At 43.5% G+C, this 19,561-nt stretch overlaps 1 protein-coding gene across 1 annotated transcript in view; it reads right to left on the bottom strand.

Annotated features, from left to right (window-relative positions):
* The window catches only part of Snd1 (staphylococcal nuclease and tudor domain containing 1), a 427,841-nt gene that overhangs the window by 343,312 nt on the left and 64,968 nt on the right, over nt 1-19,561 (bottom strand). Inside the window, exon 10 of the mRNA XM_059257458.1 lies at nt 16,396-16,509. Within this exon, the coding sequence (XP_059113441.1) occupies nt 16,396-16,509 (114 nt within the window). The remainder of the gene's footprint in view (nt 1-16,395; nt 16,510-19,561) is intronic.

Here is a 19,561-nt window from a genome sequence, read left to right as displayed (position 1 = left end):
AGGGGGTCACACTGGTGACTTCCTACAGTAAATCACTGTCTGTTAACAGCTCTTACCCACCAGCTTCATCTTAACGATCATCTCTGAGGGAAGGAAGGGAGATAAGAAACAGTCCCAAAATGTGAAAACAAACTAGTAAACAGCTACAAGAGGGCCGGCCTCCACCGCTGCTGCTGCTGCTGCTGCTGGACTTCCCAGACAAGGAGATGAGCCCAGGGCAAGAGGCGAAGTAGGCACTGAAGTAACTGCAGTGCAGGCCTTAGCCAGAAGGGGAAGAGACCGCGCACAGTAAATACCGACCCTTTGAGAAAAGGCACATAAAAATAATCCGAGACAAGAAGGCAAATTTGAAGGTGTGAATGGTGTAGAGGGCCTGGGAGTGTCTTCTACTTACGACCACAGGTGGGTCAAGCACAGTGCTACAGTGACTTCTGGGTGAATTATTCTCAGATGCTCACTAGGCTCCCAAGCATCCAACTAGTAAAATTTGTCACAAGGGAACAACGTGGAGTACAGAGAACACAGTTTACCTGGGGCTGTGGATACACGGCTGACTTCTGCTTTTTGTTATGATGGGAATTGGGGGTCACAGAGCCTTCAACACTGTGAACCAGCACTGCTTGGAAATCCCACATCACTTCTGGAGCTCAAACAAGACTCTGGGCAGTACTCAACATTCCTCAGAGACACAGAAGGCCTGTGGGGAGCACCATTGTTTCATTCCCACCCCCAAGGGGCAACATCCTCCTAAAGATAGAGGTGAGCTATATTCCTTTAAACTAGCAACTGTGGTTGTAATTACTTTGCTGGTCACAAGTGCTATTATATGTTAATTAAATATAATTGCTTCACATACCTCTATGTGGGGGCGACTGTTTTATCACAATAGGATGCAATTTAATAATCTGCAGTATAATTGTGCAAATTCAAGTGGGCTGAGACACAGCAATGCTGCAGGTGCACACATAAGCAATCCTATTCCAGCATCAGTGTTCCCAGCCAGGGCAGCAGAAGAGAGCAAAGGAACCCAGGAGCAGATTTCCCAGTCTCCTGTATCCTTTACTGCAGAAGCAGCAAGTCTAGCAGTTGAGGGAGAGGGTACTGCTGGCAGCAACCCCTAGGGTCTGGATCCCAGCCTGCTTCTAAATAACACAGGCAGATAAGGAATTACGTGATTAGCGAGTGTACTGCCAGCGGGACCAAACATCAGCTCCTCTGGGAGCACGCATCTGCAGAGCAACGCTGCACAGTGTGCTCCAGAACAATCTGCCAGGGGCCACCTCTGATCTGAATGGACCTGATTCTCAGGCTTTCTACTTCAAGGCACATTTTCATTTTAAGTGTAAAGATATAATCATAAAAATTGGAGATAATTTATATCTCCAAAAATAGGCGGCAACTGGTTAAATAAATTATGGTACATCCATATTATTAAAAACTACATAACCATTAAAAATTCTGTTTTAGAAAATTATTTAAAGGCCAGGGGAAATGTTCTGTTAAAAAACATGAACAGAGACGCCAGTGAAAGGCCATGAGATATTAACAGTGGTGATACTTCCTCTGGGTTGTAAGATTTAAGTAATTTATATTTGCTCCTTTAAATGAGTACTCTACATTTGTAACCAGGGACAAATCTGTAAAGTAGAGACTGCTGTAAAGATGAAAGCAGAAGTGTAAGGCTCCCTCCTCTACACTTGGTCACCGTGTGAAAATAATGACCTGATAGTAAAGAGACAGTCACCTGTCCACGCACTCTCAGAGCACGGCAATCTCTTAAAAGGGACTAATAACTGAGACTATGAAAAAGGGAGAAGCCGGTCCACAGGGTTAGCCTTACTATCCTGAATGGTGAGGTTACTACCAAACAAGCCTCACATGGGAGACAAGATAATTAGACAGACTGGATTGGGGCTCACTCGGTGTTACAGCATTTGTCTAGAATGCTCAAGGTCCTGTGTTCAATCCCCAGTGCCATTAAAAAAAGGGAGAGAGGGAAGAAGAGGAAGGGAGCAAGGGACCAAGGGAAGATTTGGTTCAACTCCTGTCCAAAGTTAAACACTTAGAAATACAAATTAAGTTTCTTTTATACATCAAAAACTGGTAATAGGAAATACTCTGATTTTGTAAAAAAAAAAAAAAAAAAAAAAACAACCAAAACAAAACAAAACAAAAAAAACTATTTTGGAAAAAAAAAAAACTGAAAAACAGGACTATAGAAAGATCCATTCAGCACTGAGGGAGAGGGCCACCAACCCACCAAATCCACATCCATGTTCATGACACATGGGAAGGCAGGTAAAACTTGGCTAACTGTAGATAGAGTTTTCCTGCCTGGCCCACAGTTAGGACAAATCTCTCTCACCCGCCAGTCCCACAGCCGCTCAGACCCAACCAAGTAAACACAGAAACTTATATTGGTTACAAACTGTATGGCCGTGGCAGGCTTCTTGCTAACTCTTCTTACATCTTAAATTAATCCATTTCTATAAATCTATACCTTGCCACGTGGCTCGTGGCTTACCGGCATCTTCACATGCTGTTTGTCATCGTGGCGGCTGGCAGTGTCTCTGACTCAGCCTTCCACTTCCCAGCTTTATTCTCCTCCTTGTCCCGCCTATACTTCCTGCCTGGCCACTGGCCAATCAGTGATTTATTTATTGACCAATCAGCAACACACTTGACATACAGACCAAGTTCAGAATCCACCCAACCCTGTGTCCTCATTAGTCTCACCAAATGGCGATGGATTTAACAAGAAGTCCAGGGCCTCAATCCCTGCCTGGGACATCCAGACACTTGCGGCCAGAACAGGTTTCCACAGTATCTTGCAGCCTCCATTTTTCGGATTCCATAAAGAAATACTAACTTCCTCCATAAGAAAGAGAATGTCCTTGGCCCATCCAAATATGCTAGTCTTTCTGACAGTGAGACTTCACATCATAAACAAGCATACTCAAAAGACTTTAGATCACGTCTTCGAGAGTTTACTTCACATAAGTCAGTGAATGGCTATCAGCATTTCTCCACCTCTAGCTAGAGCCCAGAGCTGATCCCTGAACAGACCTGAGCACATCTCCAGTAAGCCCTAACAAGGGATAAGCTTTCCTTCACCTCGATCTTAAAAGAATGCCACCCAGAACACTAAGCCCACACCACACACTTTTGTGCACATGATTCAAAAGGTTTCTTTCTGTGTAGTTTTGCGCCTTTCCTGGATCTCGCTCTGTAGACCAGGCCGGCCTCTGCCTCCCGAGTGCTGGGATTAAAGGCGTGCGCCACCACCACCTGGCCTCAAAAGGTTCTTGACGGTTTGCTGGACTGTGGCCTGAACACTGACTTCTCTGTATGTGCCATGTAGTTTCTTCCAACTACACAAGGGCCATTTGCACATGCCAGAGCCGAGCCATTCTCTAACTGTTCCTTCTTCCAGGTTTTACCAAGTCCAGCTGACAGAATAACATGAGAGCAAATCCCAGTCATCGGAGTAGTCCTTCATAAACCTTTCCTTTTGCTACCATGAAGTGAAATGGACCTGGAAATAAAACACTAGGCACCTAACCATCAGCTCCAACAATGTGTTACAGACTCTTCCCTAGAAAGCCTTGTTCTCAGACAGACCCTCCTGTCGCCTTTCACTGGCACCTCGGGCACATTCTAAGTTAAGAGCACCCATGTCTGGTTGGCAGTTGGCTCTTAACCTTGGAGATATGGTAGTGCTTATATAGGAAACTACTTCTAAATCTGGCTCAAAAGAGAAAATTGGCATTGTCAGAAACCAAACTCCTGAGAGACAGCTTTGGTAAACACCCACTCTTCAACTGCTACGAGAAACAATCTAGAACAGTGCTTCTCAAGTTGATGTCTAGCAGCTGTGAAAAATGAGCATTCTGGGCCCCAGTCACGGAGATTTTAATACAAGGAGTTCAGTACTGACACCTTAAGAAAAGCTGATCCGGCCTCCTTTCAAAGGGAAAAAAGCTCAGCCAGAGGTCACTGTGAGAACTAAGGGCAGACAGCTGTGGCAGGGAGACAAGGGCAGTGGCGGGCAGTGGCAGACCCTGAATACACACCGCAGCTCTACTGTTCAATCAAAATATATGGCACCAGCAGAGATCCACTTAATCTTTGTCCTCAGAGCAGTCCCGTGTAAGCCCAGAAGGCTTGCAGCTCATTTGCAGTAAATGAGAAGCAATAATGTTGGGTAGCCATATTTGCAGTGAATCTAACGTTAACAATCAGATGATCTGCCCTTGTAGAACTCTGCATCAGGGGATACCTTAGAAGCACACATATGGGCATCAATTTTCTAGCAGGGAAGGGAACAGAGGTAAAAGAGATATGACAAGGTCAAAGAACAGCCAGAAACACCAGAGTCCCTAATTCAGAACATGAGGTCAATTCAGGGCCACCAAGATGCTGAAAGATCTCTCAGTATCCACAGATTGGCTCTCCAGGACACACCATATCACAAACCCCCCTTACATGGGGGGAGAGCTTAAGATGCTCAAGCCCCTCTAAAATGGCAGACTAGACTATTTGTATGCTTGTTTGTTTAAGAAATAATGGCAAGCATGTGTGAAGTCCTGGATTTGACTCTTAGAATAAGAAAATCAGTACATGTTGAATACAGATGCATTTTTTCCCCAAAAAACTTTTCCAATGCACAACTGCTTGCATTCAAGGATAGGGAGCCTTCAGTTACAAAATGTCAACTGGATATATGGGGGGGAGAGTCAACACTGTGTCCTTAGACTGCTATGGCCTCTGTGTGTCATGGTGCATGTAAAACTGGGTTAGCTCTACTACCACAAGAAGCTTTACACCCTTGAACTGGCCAAGCCAACCCACAACAATCAAACATAACAGATCCCAGATGGATTTGAGATAGAAGAAGAAAAGGAGAAACAGAAGCATTAGTAACGAGGACTATGCAGCAGAGAAGAAGAAAGGAAGTATGGTGTAATCAGAGGGGAAGGAGCCAGGCAAGGTGGTACAGACTATATCCCAGCATCTGAGAGGCCTGAGCAGAGAGTTCAGGAGCTCAAGAACAGCTACACAGCAAGACCTTGCCTCAAAAAGAAAAAAAAAAACCACTAAGACTAAGGAAAATGGATTTAAACAAAAAAGTGGAACCTGCCAAAGGCCTGCTCCCTCCCACAGGCATCAACAAGGCAAACTTTTCTAACAATTGAAGTTTTGAATCCTTACCCCTAGTACCAAATAGCAAGTTTGAAGACTGCCATTAAAACAGCTAACATGAACCGGGTGTGTCAGCACATGCCTTTTATCCTGGCACTCAGGAAGTAGAGGTCGGAGGATCTCTGTGAGTTTGAGGCCAGCATGGTCTACATAGCAAGTTTCAGGATAGCCAGGGCTACACAATAAGACCCTGACTCAAAAAAAAAAAAAAAAAAAACACCAACACCAAAAACAGCTAAAATGAGGACCACTCTGCCTTGCCACACACACTCACTATTTAAAAGCAAGATTCCTGCCTTGAGAAGCTGCCTCCTTAAACCTGTATCTAGAAATAACAGCCAGAGACTACATCAATGAAGACATCAACTGATTTAATCTCCAGGAGCAGTATACCAGTCTTGCTTAAATGACACACATATGTAATTCTTAGAATACAAGATCGCAGAGCCAGCCGTGATGGCGCACAACTTTAATCCCAGAAATCAGAAGGCAGAGGCAGGTGGATCTCTGTGAGTTCAAGGCCAGCCTGGTCTACAGAGTGAGTTCCAGGACAAGCTCCAAAGCTACATAGAGAAACCCTGTCTTGGAAAAACAAAACAAAACAAAATACAAGACCACATTAAATAAGCAGTTTAAATGTTGTTGCTCAAGAAAACTAGAGGACCCCGGGGAGGTGGTGGCGCACGCCTTTCATCCCAGCACTCAGGAGGCAGAGCCAGAGGCAGAGGTAGGCGGACTGCTGTGAGTTCGAGGCCAGCCTGGTCTACAAAGTGAGTTCCAGGAAAGGCGCAAAACTACACAAAGAAACCCTGTCTCAAAAAAACAAAAACAAAAAAAAAGAAGACTAGAGGACAATTTTGTTGTAGCCCCTTTCTGAGATAGTAGATTCCTGTTCAAGAAGCTGCTCTTTCTGGCTAAACCCCAACAAGGCATGAGAGGCAACCTAACATCACTAAGAATTCCGGACAGGTTCGTGTGGCATTGAGACAGCACCAAGGATCTAAAAGCCACACAAAATACGGAGAGACAGACTGCAAGCAGCCCCTCTGCAAGGCCCACTCATTGGTACAAGAGTAACAATCTGCCTAGACTGTGCTCACTAGGAGTGACTTTCTCATTCAAATAAAGGTATTGTTTCTTATTTTGCATAGGGAAAAAGGCATTCCATGACAGAGAATAAATAGCAAGTGGACTGAAAAGATCCACACCTGGGACAGGGAAGGTGATCCAAATCAAATGGCAAAGAAAGCAATACCCACGCTCACATTTGCAGAGACATCTACAGAACAAACTTTCTGAGAGCGAGGAGGTGAGAGGAGGAACAATCAGGACACAACCTCTGAGTCTCCCAGCTCTGGGACAGAGACAAGGAAAAAGGGGAGCATCTTCCTACCTGAGCACATGCAAGCATATTCCTGACACAGAGAGAGAGAGGCCGGAGCTAAACACTGTGGTTCTAGCCCTCAGGACACATTCCTTGCCAGGTGAGGTGGCTAAAAATGAAAGGCTGCAGGGTTTTAACTGCACTGAGATTCACATTTGCCAGGTCCCTTCAGCGGCACCAAAGACTAATTTCTAGTCTCTAGGGTTGGGAAATGGCTTCGCAGCAGGTACTGCCCTCCTCTACCTGCTGGTCTTTATGGTATCTTACCATAGAATAGAAATCTCCCAGAGCCCTGCTATTTCTGGATCCAGGCATCCCAGAACTAAGTGTAACTTCCCCTGCAAACAGGAATGTCTGAGCTAAAGGAATCAGTTACTCTTCTGAGAGGACTCAAGTATGGAAGGAAGGAAGGAGGAGGAGTGAGGCTAAACACTTTCAGAGAGAGGAGGCGGCGCCCAGAGCACTCAGCCGCTAAGCCCCAGTCAAGCTCTGACAGAAAGGCTCCATGGCGGCTCAAGCAGCAGGCAGAACTGGGCAGCTGAGCTGGTGCTGCAGCACACACTAGAAGGGACGAGCAAAGCACCACGACAGCTTCTGTCCCCTTGTAAGAACAAGTGACTGAAAGGAGCTGCTTTGAGTGACGTCAAGTCTCCCTCCTCTTAAAGTGCTAACTGGCCTAATAATCTGGATATTCCGACCAGCCAAACCAGCACATGGCACTGTCTGTCAATCTGTCACGCAGAACCCAGTGTGCTCTGTCCCATCAGTTGCAGTAAAAGGTAAAGAGGGTCCGATAAGAACATGGTAGCAAGTACAGTCTGCACCCCAACTCATGGGGTCTGGGCCTAAAGCCAAAGCCTGAAGGAGCAGGAGGCTGACAAGGGAGCCCTGGGTAGCCACATACATCAGCAATCCCTTACCAAGCTCCACCTACAGCTCCTGCACACCAGTCATTCTAAAACAAGCCATCCAGCTGGAGAAGCAGATGCTAAGCAGGCTCCATATGAATAAGAACAAGGCTTTCTCCTAATTGCAGTCCACCTTACAAAAGGCAGCCACACACAGAAAGAGTCCAGCCCACCTGGTCATCAGGAAAACACCCTTTGGTCGGCAAGTGGCAGCGTCACAGTTAAAGGTCAGTGCCCTCTGCCCATCTGCAGCAGCAGATTATGAACACGGAGCTGAGATGGGAACTGAGAATGCAAGGAGACATTATATAACTGAGTACCAACTATATGCTAGGCAGTTAGTCTGCAACCGACTTGAAGAAATGAGGAATCTACATGACCCAGAAAATCAAACTGCATAGAGACAGAAGAAAAAGGAGAAAGAAAGGGAGTGAGCAAGCAGAAACTAGAAATTATAAGCATCTAATATGCAGACCTTCCAGACTGCATTGACAGAAGTAGCAAACCCTGAGGACCAGTGTGTAACCAGAAAGATCATGTGATGCTTCTGCCTAGCCTTACCAAGTGTGCCACACAGTTAAACAAGGACAAACTGGCTCCACGCAGAGATGTGAGAAAGTAAAGACACAGAGTTTCTAGAATGTCTTCACAGCGAAACTGAACAGAGGTCCTGTTGGGAAGAAGCCTTATACCAAGGTGGACATAAACAAGACACCGAGCTGAGCGAAGGCATTCGTACCCCAAACCAGCCGGGCGCATGGTAGTGGGTCAATTAAGGACTATAAAATTTGAACACCCTAGAAAATGACTGCAGATTTTCAAAGAAAGGCTAAAATGAAAAGTGACACCAAAAATACGCCTAACCAATGGGTCTGTCATTTGCTAGGGAAAAGAGAAGCATCTGTGTCCTTCAGCTTCCCTTTCTAGTCTCAGCTCTGAAGAGCCTCTGTGCAAACAGTGGGGTGACCCACTGCTGCTTCATCCCTAATCCATCATTCTGCCGGAGGTCCACCTGCATGTGCGCGCACACACACACACACACACGTCCCTGAAATCATAAACATCTTGTTAATAAAAATAATTCCTCAGAACCAGAAAGTCTATAATATATGAGGAACTTAAATGTTTGGTTTCTAAACAGAACAAAATTCTCCCAGCCCAAAGCTAATTAGCCCACCAAGAACTGAAGCCTACAGCTCCGGCCTGCAAAAATGCAAAGCATTGGATGGCTGCACTAAACTTGCCTTGAATATAAATGTTACATTTTTTTAAAAAAAGTAATTTATCTAAACACAGTGTAGGTAGTTCTGCAATCAGCGCCTCATAAATAAAGAGAGAAAGATGACGGGAAAGCTCTCTAATTGATTTTAAAATTAGTTCCAGCAAAGAAATAATCTGACAACTAACAAGGTCGAAACAGGAAGGAAGGGAAAAACAAAGCATAGCCCAGAGTAAAGAGTCCACCCAAAGACGTCAATGAATCAGCACACTTGAAAGGAAGGCGTCTGAAAGGCCTGAGGAAGAGCAGGTGTCAGAAGAGTCACACAGGGCCTGCTCTTCACAGACACTAAAGTCCTGACATTAACCCCTGGGGTGGATTGAACCCAGGCTGCACTGTGCTAATGGAATACACATTAAGGGAAAACCGGTTGTACAGGGAGAGGCAGAGCTGGTCACGCAGAGGCAGAAACTAGACAGAAACAGTGTGGGGAAAGAAGGAGCTGCAAAACTCTAAGCCAGGTGTAAACTACCCAGAAAAACAAGCGATGCAATTAGGAGGGAGATGGGCAACAGGAAAGCAGAGACTCCTGGGACTTAAGCCCCAGTCCATGGGCCCCAGCTGAAAAGACCTATCAGAGGCAGTCCAGGGATTAGCAGAGGATTTAGAGTGGGCAAAATGATGCCCCTCAAAAGCAATATATGGAATTAAGTCTTATGCCTCAGCATATGGGATTTAAACATTTGATAATTGGCTACTATATTCATAGTACTCTACAAGATTCTGAAAGAGGCGATAAAGATGAGAAATGCCATTCCTGGCCTCAGCAGCATTTAGACTTCACAGCAGAAAGCAGGCATGCACATCAACAAATACTACGGGAAATTGGAGAGCAGGAAAGGGCTGTGTGTATAGAAGTCTCTGACCTAACAGGATTCTTAAGAATGGAAGCAAGACAGAGGGCGCACTAAGAGGTCAGAGAACAGTAAACGATGGTGCCGCCAAGTCCAGAAACAACAGAGAATTAGCACAGCTCAGTGGCACTGAGAAGTGGGAAGAAACATGAACACACAGCATGAGCAAGATTTAGATAAGTTGAAAATGTAAAACTGTGTGATTGTAGTGATTAAAGGAACAGAGAATAGAGAGATGGGCTGAAAGAGGTAAATGTACAAGGTTCAGAGGATTAACCACCAAGACTCACTGGGAGATTGTTAAAATCCTACAAAATATAATCTGGAAGAAAGAGGCAAGGGGATCTCAAGCTCAAGGAATGGAAAGAAACTATAATTTGTAAGAGAGAGAGAAAAAGCAAATCAAATGCAACAAGACGGGCACATGCTGTCTTTTCTGGTTTAAAATACACTGAGAAAGATCAGTGGAGTGTACATTTTAGGAAACTACTATCTGCCCAGATACCAATGTCTTGACCTAATCACCTTGCCCACCAGTAACCCTCCAGCTGAGCAGCAAATCACAGCAATGTTTTAAGTGATGGCACCTAGATATTAATCTCAGGACATACACATTCTGGAATCTTAAATAGGTGAGCTATCATCTCCTAATAGTAATTTTTTCAGCCTCCAATAAAGGAGGTTTCAAGTGTTCATCTCAAAAATGCCCAGATCAAACGATTTGGAAACGGGTACAGAATGCCTCTGCCAGCACTCTGACACATTCTATGTCTTTTGATCACACTGCCACGGTCCCCAAAATCTCTTCATTGGAAACCAGTGAAATGCTACATCCATTTCAAAGAGCTTCTGCTTGTCTCCAAGGTCCTTAATGCCAAGCTGCAGTCCCTCTCTAATTCGCTGTTTGCCTTATGCTCCCAGTTACAAGCCTGCAATCAGTCAGTGGGTTTATTGGTTTGCCCCTACTTAGCTTGGGAACTGCAGCCCCACGGTTTTCTCTTGGCAGGCATCTTACTGGCCACATGGTCTGTGTGAGGGTCCAGAGGGACTAGTCACCTATCTTTCAGAAGTCAAAACTAGAAGGAATAGTCTGGGAACCACTTGCAATTGTGTCTAAATGGCAAAGCATCCCAGGGTCCTGCACAACAATGGAGTTATCAGAACCTGAATCAGCCTTGCCTCTCACAAAAAGCCTTCAAGAATCCCAGGGCATCCTTGATAACGCAAATACCTGCCGTTCCTCTCTACCAACTGCCTGTCCAAGAGTCCCAGGTGGTACAAGCCTGAGAAAGTCACCCAGAGTAAAGGCAGCAAGGATACAAGGAGATTAGAAAGACCCTTCAGTGGCCAGGTCTGAAAGTTTACGGGCCCTGGTGTGAAAGAACCTTTGTGGTGAGTTCACAGGGAGGAGGCTCAAAGGCAGGGAGCGGAAGTGACTAAATACCAAAAGCAGTGGGCTACCAGCTGGGAAAGCGGCTACCCTTGGATATGCACACTTGCCCCAGAGTCCAAGGGGAAAAAGGGAGGGCCAGCAGTGCTGCACAAAGGATCCTGAGAAAAGGCTCTGCAACCAAAAGCAAACTTGATCCACTAAACACCTGGGGCCTGGGCAAAGGATGCACCCACTTCTGAGGTAAATTTCAGCCCATCTCTCTGTGCCAACTACAACAGCCCGGCAAGCGCAGACTTCATGAGGGAATAAGTCAGCCCCTTCACCGGGAGCCTGGGGCTGTTTCCTTTGTCATTAACACTCCAAGTGGAACAAAGCCCAAGGCAGCTCTGGGCGATGGAGCACTAGGCTTTCCAGTTTCAGATCAAAGCCAAAAGCTCCCTAGGAAGCCCTGAGATTGCACAATGTACTATCTCCTTCAAGGCAGCAGCTGGAAAAGCCAGAGCCTTTCCCTGAGACTTGGCACTTACTTCTTTATAGCAAAACAACTGGATAAAGCAAGCTCTGCCTTTGGAGAACCCCTGATACCTGTGCAGATTCAAAAAAGCATCACATGGGAGTTCTAAACAGACTTTCAGCATGAAGGAGTGTCTGTCTATCTCCTAAGAGCTGACAATGGATTCACCTGGAATAATCCAGAAGCAAGACCAAGACCTGCAGGCACACCCACCTGAATGCTTCTGAGGAAATACTACTACGTATTCTTGCATTTAACCCTCCCATCACACTGTCCACCAACAAACCAAGCTCCAATCAAAACACAGGACCTGTCTGGGCAATCTAGGAAAGGCTTTGGAGGAAAAAAAAAAAAGTTGCTCTGATCTGTGTTTTAAGTGCTTCTCCTAGCTCTAATTAGAAAATCACCAGAGAGTGGGAGGGGGAAGTATACAGTTAGCCTTGGGCAAAACCTTGTCTTCCTGTAAAATTTAAGAGATGGTGCAAGAAAGAGGAAAAATCCAATTTTCCTATTACCAACACCCACCTGGCAATTTCTAGATGTCTCAGAAGATCTGTTTTCACCGACGTTTAGCTACTAAATGTTCAGCTACTAAATATTTCTAGGGAAGGAGGAAGAGAATTGGTGAAGAGAATGGACTCCAGTTTCCTAAAAGGCAACAGTCCCATTGGGTCCTCCTCTGGAGCTCAGAAGGCCACCCCATGGCAGGAACTGCTTCAAGGCCATCTGCCTGCCCATCACAATGCTCACACCCAAGACTTCTCTCCTGGAATCCTCCAGCTCTGCATTTGCATCCTCTCCCATATGGTTCTTTTACTTAAACAAGGCTCATACCATAAGCTACTGGGTTACACCTTTCTTCATTTCAAAGCCACTGACCCTCAAGAAAGTACCTGGTAATTAGACAGAAGGTAATTTCCCAAGTGCATGCCTGAAGGCCCTGTACAATCCATCCACCACAGACCTTCATCCCAAACAATCCTCATGCATTCTGAGTTTCTGCAGTCACACGGCCACTCCCCATCTCCCAAAAATACACCATCTTTTCCTTTGAGATTCTACCAGATCTTATTCTAACTAGAGCAGGAACATATTCTTGTGCAAGCTGTATCTTACACAAGGGCACCCAGCCAAAGGGACAAAGACAGAACAGGAGCTGAAATTCAGTCTCTACTCTGTGTGCCAAGCACACATACTGACTGGCCTGAGGCTTCCTAGGGAAGGGACATCCTTTTCTAATTGGCACTAAGGTACTAAGGTACCAAATGAGCTAACACAGGTACTAGCCTCCAATAGCTCTACCTTAAATATAGTTTTTACTTTTATATATTTAATGAAACAGGGTCTCTCTATGTAGCCCTTGCTGTCCTGGAACTCTCTATGCAGACCAGACTAGCCTCAAACTCACAGAAATCCACCTGCCTCTGCCTCCCAGGTGCTGGGATTAAAGGTGTGTGCCCCTATGCCTGCTACTACCTTGGATACTTGATTAGGCTTCCTGCCTGTCATGGGTACAAACACTGGAATGTAGTAAAGGAAACTAGAAACTTAAACTTAGCGTATGTCTACTCCCCAGGCTTCACACGTCTATATAAATTATAGTACCACTGGGAACTAGAGACAAGTTTTCTTCCTACACCAATACTGTAAATTTTTGTTAACATTAGAATAAATGTAGAAGAGAATCTTGAGCTCTTTGTAAGAGCTCAGGGGAATTCTTTAAGGAGAAAGGCAAATACTCTGAATCCTGCAGGACCAAGAGGGACTTCTGGAGTAACAGCTACAGTTCTCATTTGTCATACCATTCTCCCCTGGGTACTTGATCAATTAAGGCTTATCAAAAGAAAAATCCAGAGCTACTCCTTATAGATCAATTTTGTACAAATGTAAATTACTTTCATATCTTGTAAATCAAATCACTGACATTAAGAGTTTATAAGTCTAAATACATCTTTCTCCTCGGCCTAAAATTCCTCAAGACAAAACCTAAAAAAACTTAACATAAAGTCTTTGACATATGACGCTTACTTAATGACCAAGCCCATTTGTTTTCATACCCTAGCATCTAACTATCTGCTAGTCTATTCACGGTTAAACAAAATAATTTCAAGTTCATCATAAGGCCCTCGTTGTGTATCCTTGAGCTGTGCTGTCCATACAAGTAGCCACTAGCCTCATGCAGCTACTTAAACCTTGAATGATGCTAGAAAGAACTGAGATGAGGTATAAATGTAAAATATAAACCAGATTTCAAAGACTGGGGATGGGGGGGAGGAACGACAATAATCTACTTCATTAATGTTTTAGCATTTATTAAATGTTGATATAATATTTTGGATATGTTTTAACAAACATATATGAAAGGTAATATATTTTAGTCTTTAAATGTAGCTAACTAAAATTTAAAACAACAAATATAACTGGCTTGTGTGGTTTGCAAGATAGGCCTTCAGTGCCCTTCCTCTCAAGTGCTTACTTCATGTTTTTGAATACAAACGGTTTCTCAGGAAAACAGCAGAACAGCCATCATGTTCAGGGGGTGCTATATCACTGACCTCCAACAGGATCAATCTTCCAGAGGACTTTAATGAACAAATAATGACAATCAGTCCTTATTTCTCTCAAAGCCATATGTTGCAGACTATTATAGCTAAGCCTTACTTAGAACTTTCTTAAAATGGAGTAAGACCTCAGGAGTGAACAGAAAGAGAAGAGGGGTGGGGAGCAGAAGAAAGAAAGACATAACTCATTTTGGTAGGAAACAAGAAATGGTATAATCAGAATTCAGCCTGAGCTTGGAAAACAAAAAACAAAATAATCAACAACTGCCCATCAGCTACTAGGCTAAGAGAAAAGTATCTTTCACCAGCTGAGGAGCTCCAGGTGAACCTGGAAAAACTTGAGTTCCCAGTAGGTTAGCTCTTTCTTCAGAAAACCTATTATTTCACCTAAGCTCAACACCACCCATCCCCTAAAAACTGCTTAAAATCCAGCCACACAGTCTACATTAACATAATGCTTTGGCTAATGATGCAGACATAAAAATTAACATTCAAGAATTTCAAAGTTGTGGTTGCTGTGGGAACCTTAATTCCAACTGTAGGGCACAGATGCAGAATCGTGGACGACTCCCAATCCTGATCAAATTGGAGATGTATATTTACTCTGTGCAATGAGGCACAGCTACAGTCACTGAGACAACCTCATTTTGGCATTTCTAAGCTTTCATGCATTTAAATTCTCAACCTTACCACGGTACTGTTGGCTGCATTAAATTGCCTCCTCTACAAAGAAAAAAGAGAGCAAATGAACTGATTGGCCAGACATTGAAATCACCCATCCTGTATGTGTTTTTTATGCATGATCTAACTCAAAAGACAATCATGATATTTTGATTTTACTCTTAAGGGCTGTCTATAAACTCCCACACAAATGGAAACAGGGTTTGAAGCTCAGCTTGTAAGTGCACTACAACATGTGTGTGCAGAAAACAATGGAAGAGCAAATTTCACATCTTTAGAACCACAAATTAGGCTCTCGCCAAGGGCCTAATTCTATAACCAGTCAACATAAGCCCTTAGGTTATCAGAGGGAAGTACCAGGAGCAAGAGTGATGGCCTTAAAGCAAGACATAAGCAAACCCAAGAAAATACTCAACCTCTACCCTCATCCCTACCACATCAAATCTCAGCATGATAGGAAGAAAATCATCATGAAATCTAACCACAAACTACCGACCTGCACACTGAAGACCAACTCTTGCTGGAATTTCATCCAAAGTATAATTTCTTTTTTTTTTTTCTTAATGTATTTATTTTATTTCATGTGCATTGGTGTTTTGCCTGCACTGGAGTTACAGACAGTTGTGAGCTGCCATGTGGGTGCTGGGAATTGAACCTGAGTCCTCTGGAAGAACAATCAGTGCTCTTAACCACTGAGCCATCTCGCCAGCCCCCAAAGTATAATTTCTTAGAACTGACATACACACTCAAGTCATATAGTCAGGCAAGCACTCATTCAGCCCAAACTTGGCAAATAGTACAAAACAATACAAATAGTATAGTTAACAACTGTAAAAGGAGCATATACATACACATTCATTTTTTTTTTCCTAAAGTAAAAACATAAGGAATTACCAAACCAAAATGACCATCAAAAACAGGCCCTGTTACCATGTAAGTCGGGTACAAAATTTCTCCATCTTCTTCTCTCAGAAATGTTAAGATCTTCTTCAAATAAAATTCACCCACTATCTGAAATATTCCCAATCCTAACTGTTCTCCCGCTCCCTGGGGAAGAGTGCCAACAGTAACTATTTGAAATGGAGTAGAGCCAAGTAGAGGTTTGGGCAACAAATATAAAAGCATAACATCTGCAGAATGTCAAAGACTTATCTCACCTTCCGTATCTGTCTGTGGTGGCATTGTCACATCTAAGTATTATATTTAACCAATTATCTGGCTTCTCTACTTGAACCTTCCTGAGTGATTTCAATGAGAATGTCCCCCCTAGGTTCATGTATTTGAACACCTGGTCCTCAGCTGGTGGCATTATTTTGGGGAAATCTAGGAGACACCTTGTTAGAAGTATGTAACTGGGTGTGGGCTTTGACATTCCAAAGCCTCATGGCATGTGTGCATGTTCTTATACCCCGACCCCAACTCCCAACCCGTGTGTGCAGTCAAGATGTGAGCATCCAGTTCCTACCGCCGTTGCTGCTTGCTGCCATGTTTTCCACCATGACTGAATCGTGTTCCTCTAAAACCATATGGCAAAGAAACCTTTCCTTCTAGAAGCTGTCTCAGTCACGGTGTTTCTATCACAGTAACAGAAAAGTCATGAATACACTTCCCTGTCTCACCTGTACGTTGTCTCCCTCCAACCTTGGTGGGCGGATGCTCGACAGGTGGATGGTCTTGTAGACTCCAGAATTCAGCTTCACAACAATGGCGTCAGCATTCAATACCTGCATTACCTGCAAGTAACAAGGCAACAATGCTTAACTGGCTTCAAGGGTCCTCACCACACAGCAAAGAACCAGCCACCACAGGCAGATACAAAAGGGGAGATAAGCAGCCATCTGTGGTAATCAGTTTCCAAAGACCTTACAATAATCTCTTAATAAGACAGAAGCTGTTTCATTCATAAAGATGATCAATTTTATTTCTTGTGCTTAACTGTAGAGCTGAAAAACTAGAAATCTGAGCCAGGTGTGATGGTTCACACCTATAATCGATCTCAGAAAATAGATGCAAGAGGACCACAGTGAGCTTGAGTCCAGGGAGGGTGATACTGTAAATTCCAAAATGAGACATCCAGGGCTAGACAGTAAAAACTCTGTTTAAATAAGAATAAAAACTTAAAAAATCCAACACATTAAATCCAGTCTGTACTGAAATTTTTCTTCATGCAAGTCTAAAACTAAAAATCAAAATCCTACCTTCAGAGGCAAGGGTTGGATTAGAAAAAGGTGAGAAAGAATCCAAACAAGATGCCCCAATAGAGAGCAGAAAAATCAAAGACAAGTGAAGGACGAAAAGAACTGTCATTTCAGCTCAGGGATGGAGCTGCTTAGCTGTTAATCTCACAGCAGAAACATTAAATTGCTAAAATATTACCTCAGCTACTCTACAAGCCATCTTTTTAGAATGCTACTATGGACACGTCTGATTTTAGAAACCAAAAATCATTAACATTGCACCCCACTCTCAGCTGAAAATGATTAACTTCCAGTCTGGGATACAAGGGTATCTATTTGAAGGGCAAAAGCACAAATATTCTTCTGTGAAGGTTAGAACATCCCACCAGTGTGTACAGAATAAAATGCCATTCACACTGGGACAGTATCACATCATGGCTATAACCAGAACCTGTAATACGGCCAGTAGTCAACAATCCACCCAATTATATCCAGACCTTGTTGTTTCAAGGCTGTATGGGAATTTTTTTCTTCTTTCTTTGCAAGCACTACAAGGTAGCTGCTGACTACAAAATATTGTTCCCATCCATTCCATCTGCAGAGTGAAAATCAGAATCTTCTATGCTTCAATCAGGCCCCCATCAGGAACCACCAGGTGGCTGAACTATGGGGTCAACTGCCACAAAAGGAGGGAAGACTGGCAAAATTCCTTTCCTCTTTTATGCACGAAACAAAAGCAGCTAGACAGTTCATTGCCATGATGGACAGCACACTGTGAAGTATGTTAAAGGAGGTCTATTTCTTGGAAGGCCTAAGATTCTTCACCACAGCATATATTCAATTATTTGCAGACTCATCCAAAAACAGCTATTCTCCACCTTTACAATGAACCAGCCAATCACATACCATAAACAAACAAACAAATAAATAAATATATAAATAAATAAATGGGTGAAATAAGGAATACTCTAAGGGACAATCTTTAGAACAAGAAAAAACAAGTTAGAAAATAAGCACAACAGGAAATGGCAGTAGCTAAGTGCCACCAAATAGGAAGAAGGAAAAAAGAAGCCAGTCAGAACCAAGCTGTGTGTCCCTCCATAGAAGGCTGACTATAGCTGGCAGATGTTAAGATCTGAGTTTGATCATTATGAGTAATGGAAGTCACAGGAAGAAAAGCCCAGCAGTCAGAAAGATAATGAAGGGTCTAACCCAGACTAAAGGAAATTAGGAATTATTATTTATCTGCCATAGGTTAGGATTAACTTACAACTCTGAATGCAGCAAAAGACAATGTCAAGTGACCATAGTCATTTTACTATATCTGTATGACAGATTTGAGTCAAGAGAGCTAAACCCTAAAACCCAGAAAGTCAGAACCAAAAATTCTCCTGGCCAGAGAGGTAATTATATATATATAGAAGGCAAACCAGGACCAAGTTAGGGCTGGTTATCAGAATTGGGTAGTATCAAAAGGTGTAAGACCCTCCAAATCCAAGAGCTTCCTACATAAATAAAAAGCCCATGAGGTACTTAGATACTGCCTAGAAGATACAACTAAAAAAAATAGATTCAGCTACAGAAACCAAAAGAGAAAAATCTTATGTCTGTTACCATCTAGACATATTAATGCCAAGAAAAGCTCCTCATGGCAGTAGAATACATTCCCAAGGCTATCAAGAGTGGACAACAGGCCCCAGAGGAAAAGGTCCAGTGACCTGTCTCTCTCCTTCAAAAGGATGAGGATTTATGTGACAAGAAAATGGATGACAGAACACCTGAGGGATGTGGGCTCCACCATTTGTGCTTTTCTGCTCTTCTAACTGCAAACCAGGGAAGAAAAGACTCCTCTAAGCCATACCAAGCAGAACAGCCACTATACCAGTTAATAACTCCTTCGAAAGGATACCAAAAGAAAAACAAGGTAATCTTCAGTCATCTCAAATGCACACGTCTCACAATATTTCCAAAATCTTACTCTTGGACAGATCTGTACTTCCTCTCAAACTCAAATTAACTCTTATTAAATTGTCAGTTGCCAAAAACATACAGAACTTCCCCATATTAAGACATGAGACTATCTTGACAGCCCTGGCTTTCAAGCATGCTCAGAGAGCAATGACACCAGGGGAAGTATCACAGTGTCACACCTTCACCCTGATTCCAGAATGTGAAGATCTAAGCATCCCTTGTGACAAAGCTGGTGTTCGTCACCCCTTATAACATGTTAGTGACAGCAGCAAATGGATTCTTGAAGCTTAAATTTTAGGCCACAGCAGCAGACTCTCTGCTCGGCATATCCCTGATTAGCAACCTCCTCTTCAGAACTGCGCACTCCAGCGCTGCCAAGGATGTAAGGCTTAGCTTTCAGAGGGAGAGCAGGAGGGAAGAAAGGAAGTTGGGGGGAGGTATGGTTTTCTACTGCTCTGTAAACTGTGTCATTACTGCCCAGAAAAAAAGCAATTGCTTACAGAGACATGGAAGAAGCAATAAAATACTGGGTATAGACATACACTGTGCAATAAGTAAAATGCAGAGTGGATTCCTATCCAAAGCCTGCTCATCAGCTCAGTCATATAGACTACACTGGAACAGCTCTATTTCTCAG

The sequence above is a fragment of the Peromyscus eremicus genome, chromosome 3 (genome assembly GCF_949786415.1).
Source record: "Peromyscus eremicus chromosome 3, PerEre_H2_v1, whole genome shotgun sequence".
Classification (NCBI taxonomy): domain Eukaryota; kingdom Metazoa; phylum Chordata; class Mammalia; order Rodentia; family Cricetidae; genus Peromyscus; species Peromyscus eremicus.
This window is presented reverse-complemented; position numbering and strand designations above follow the sequence as displayed.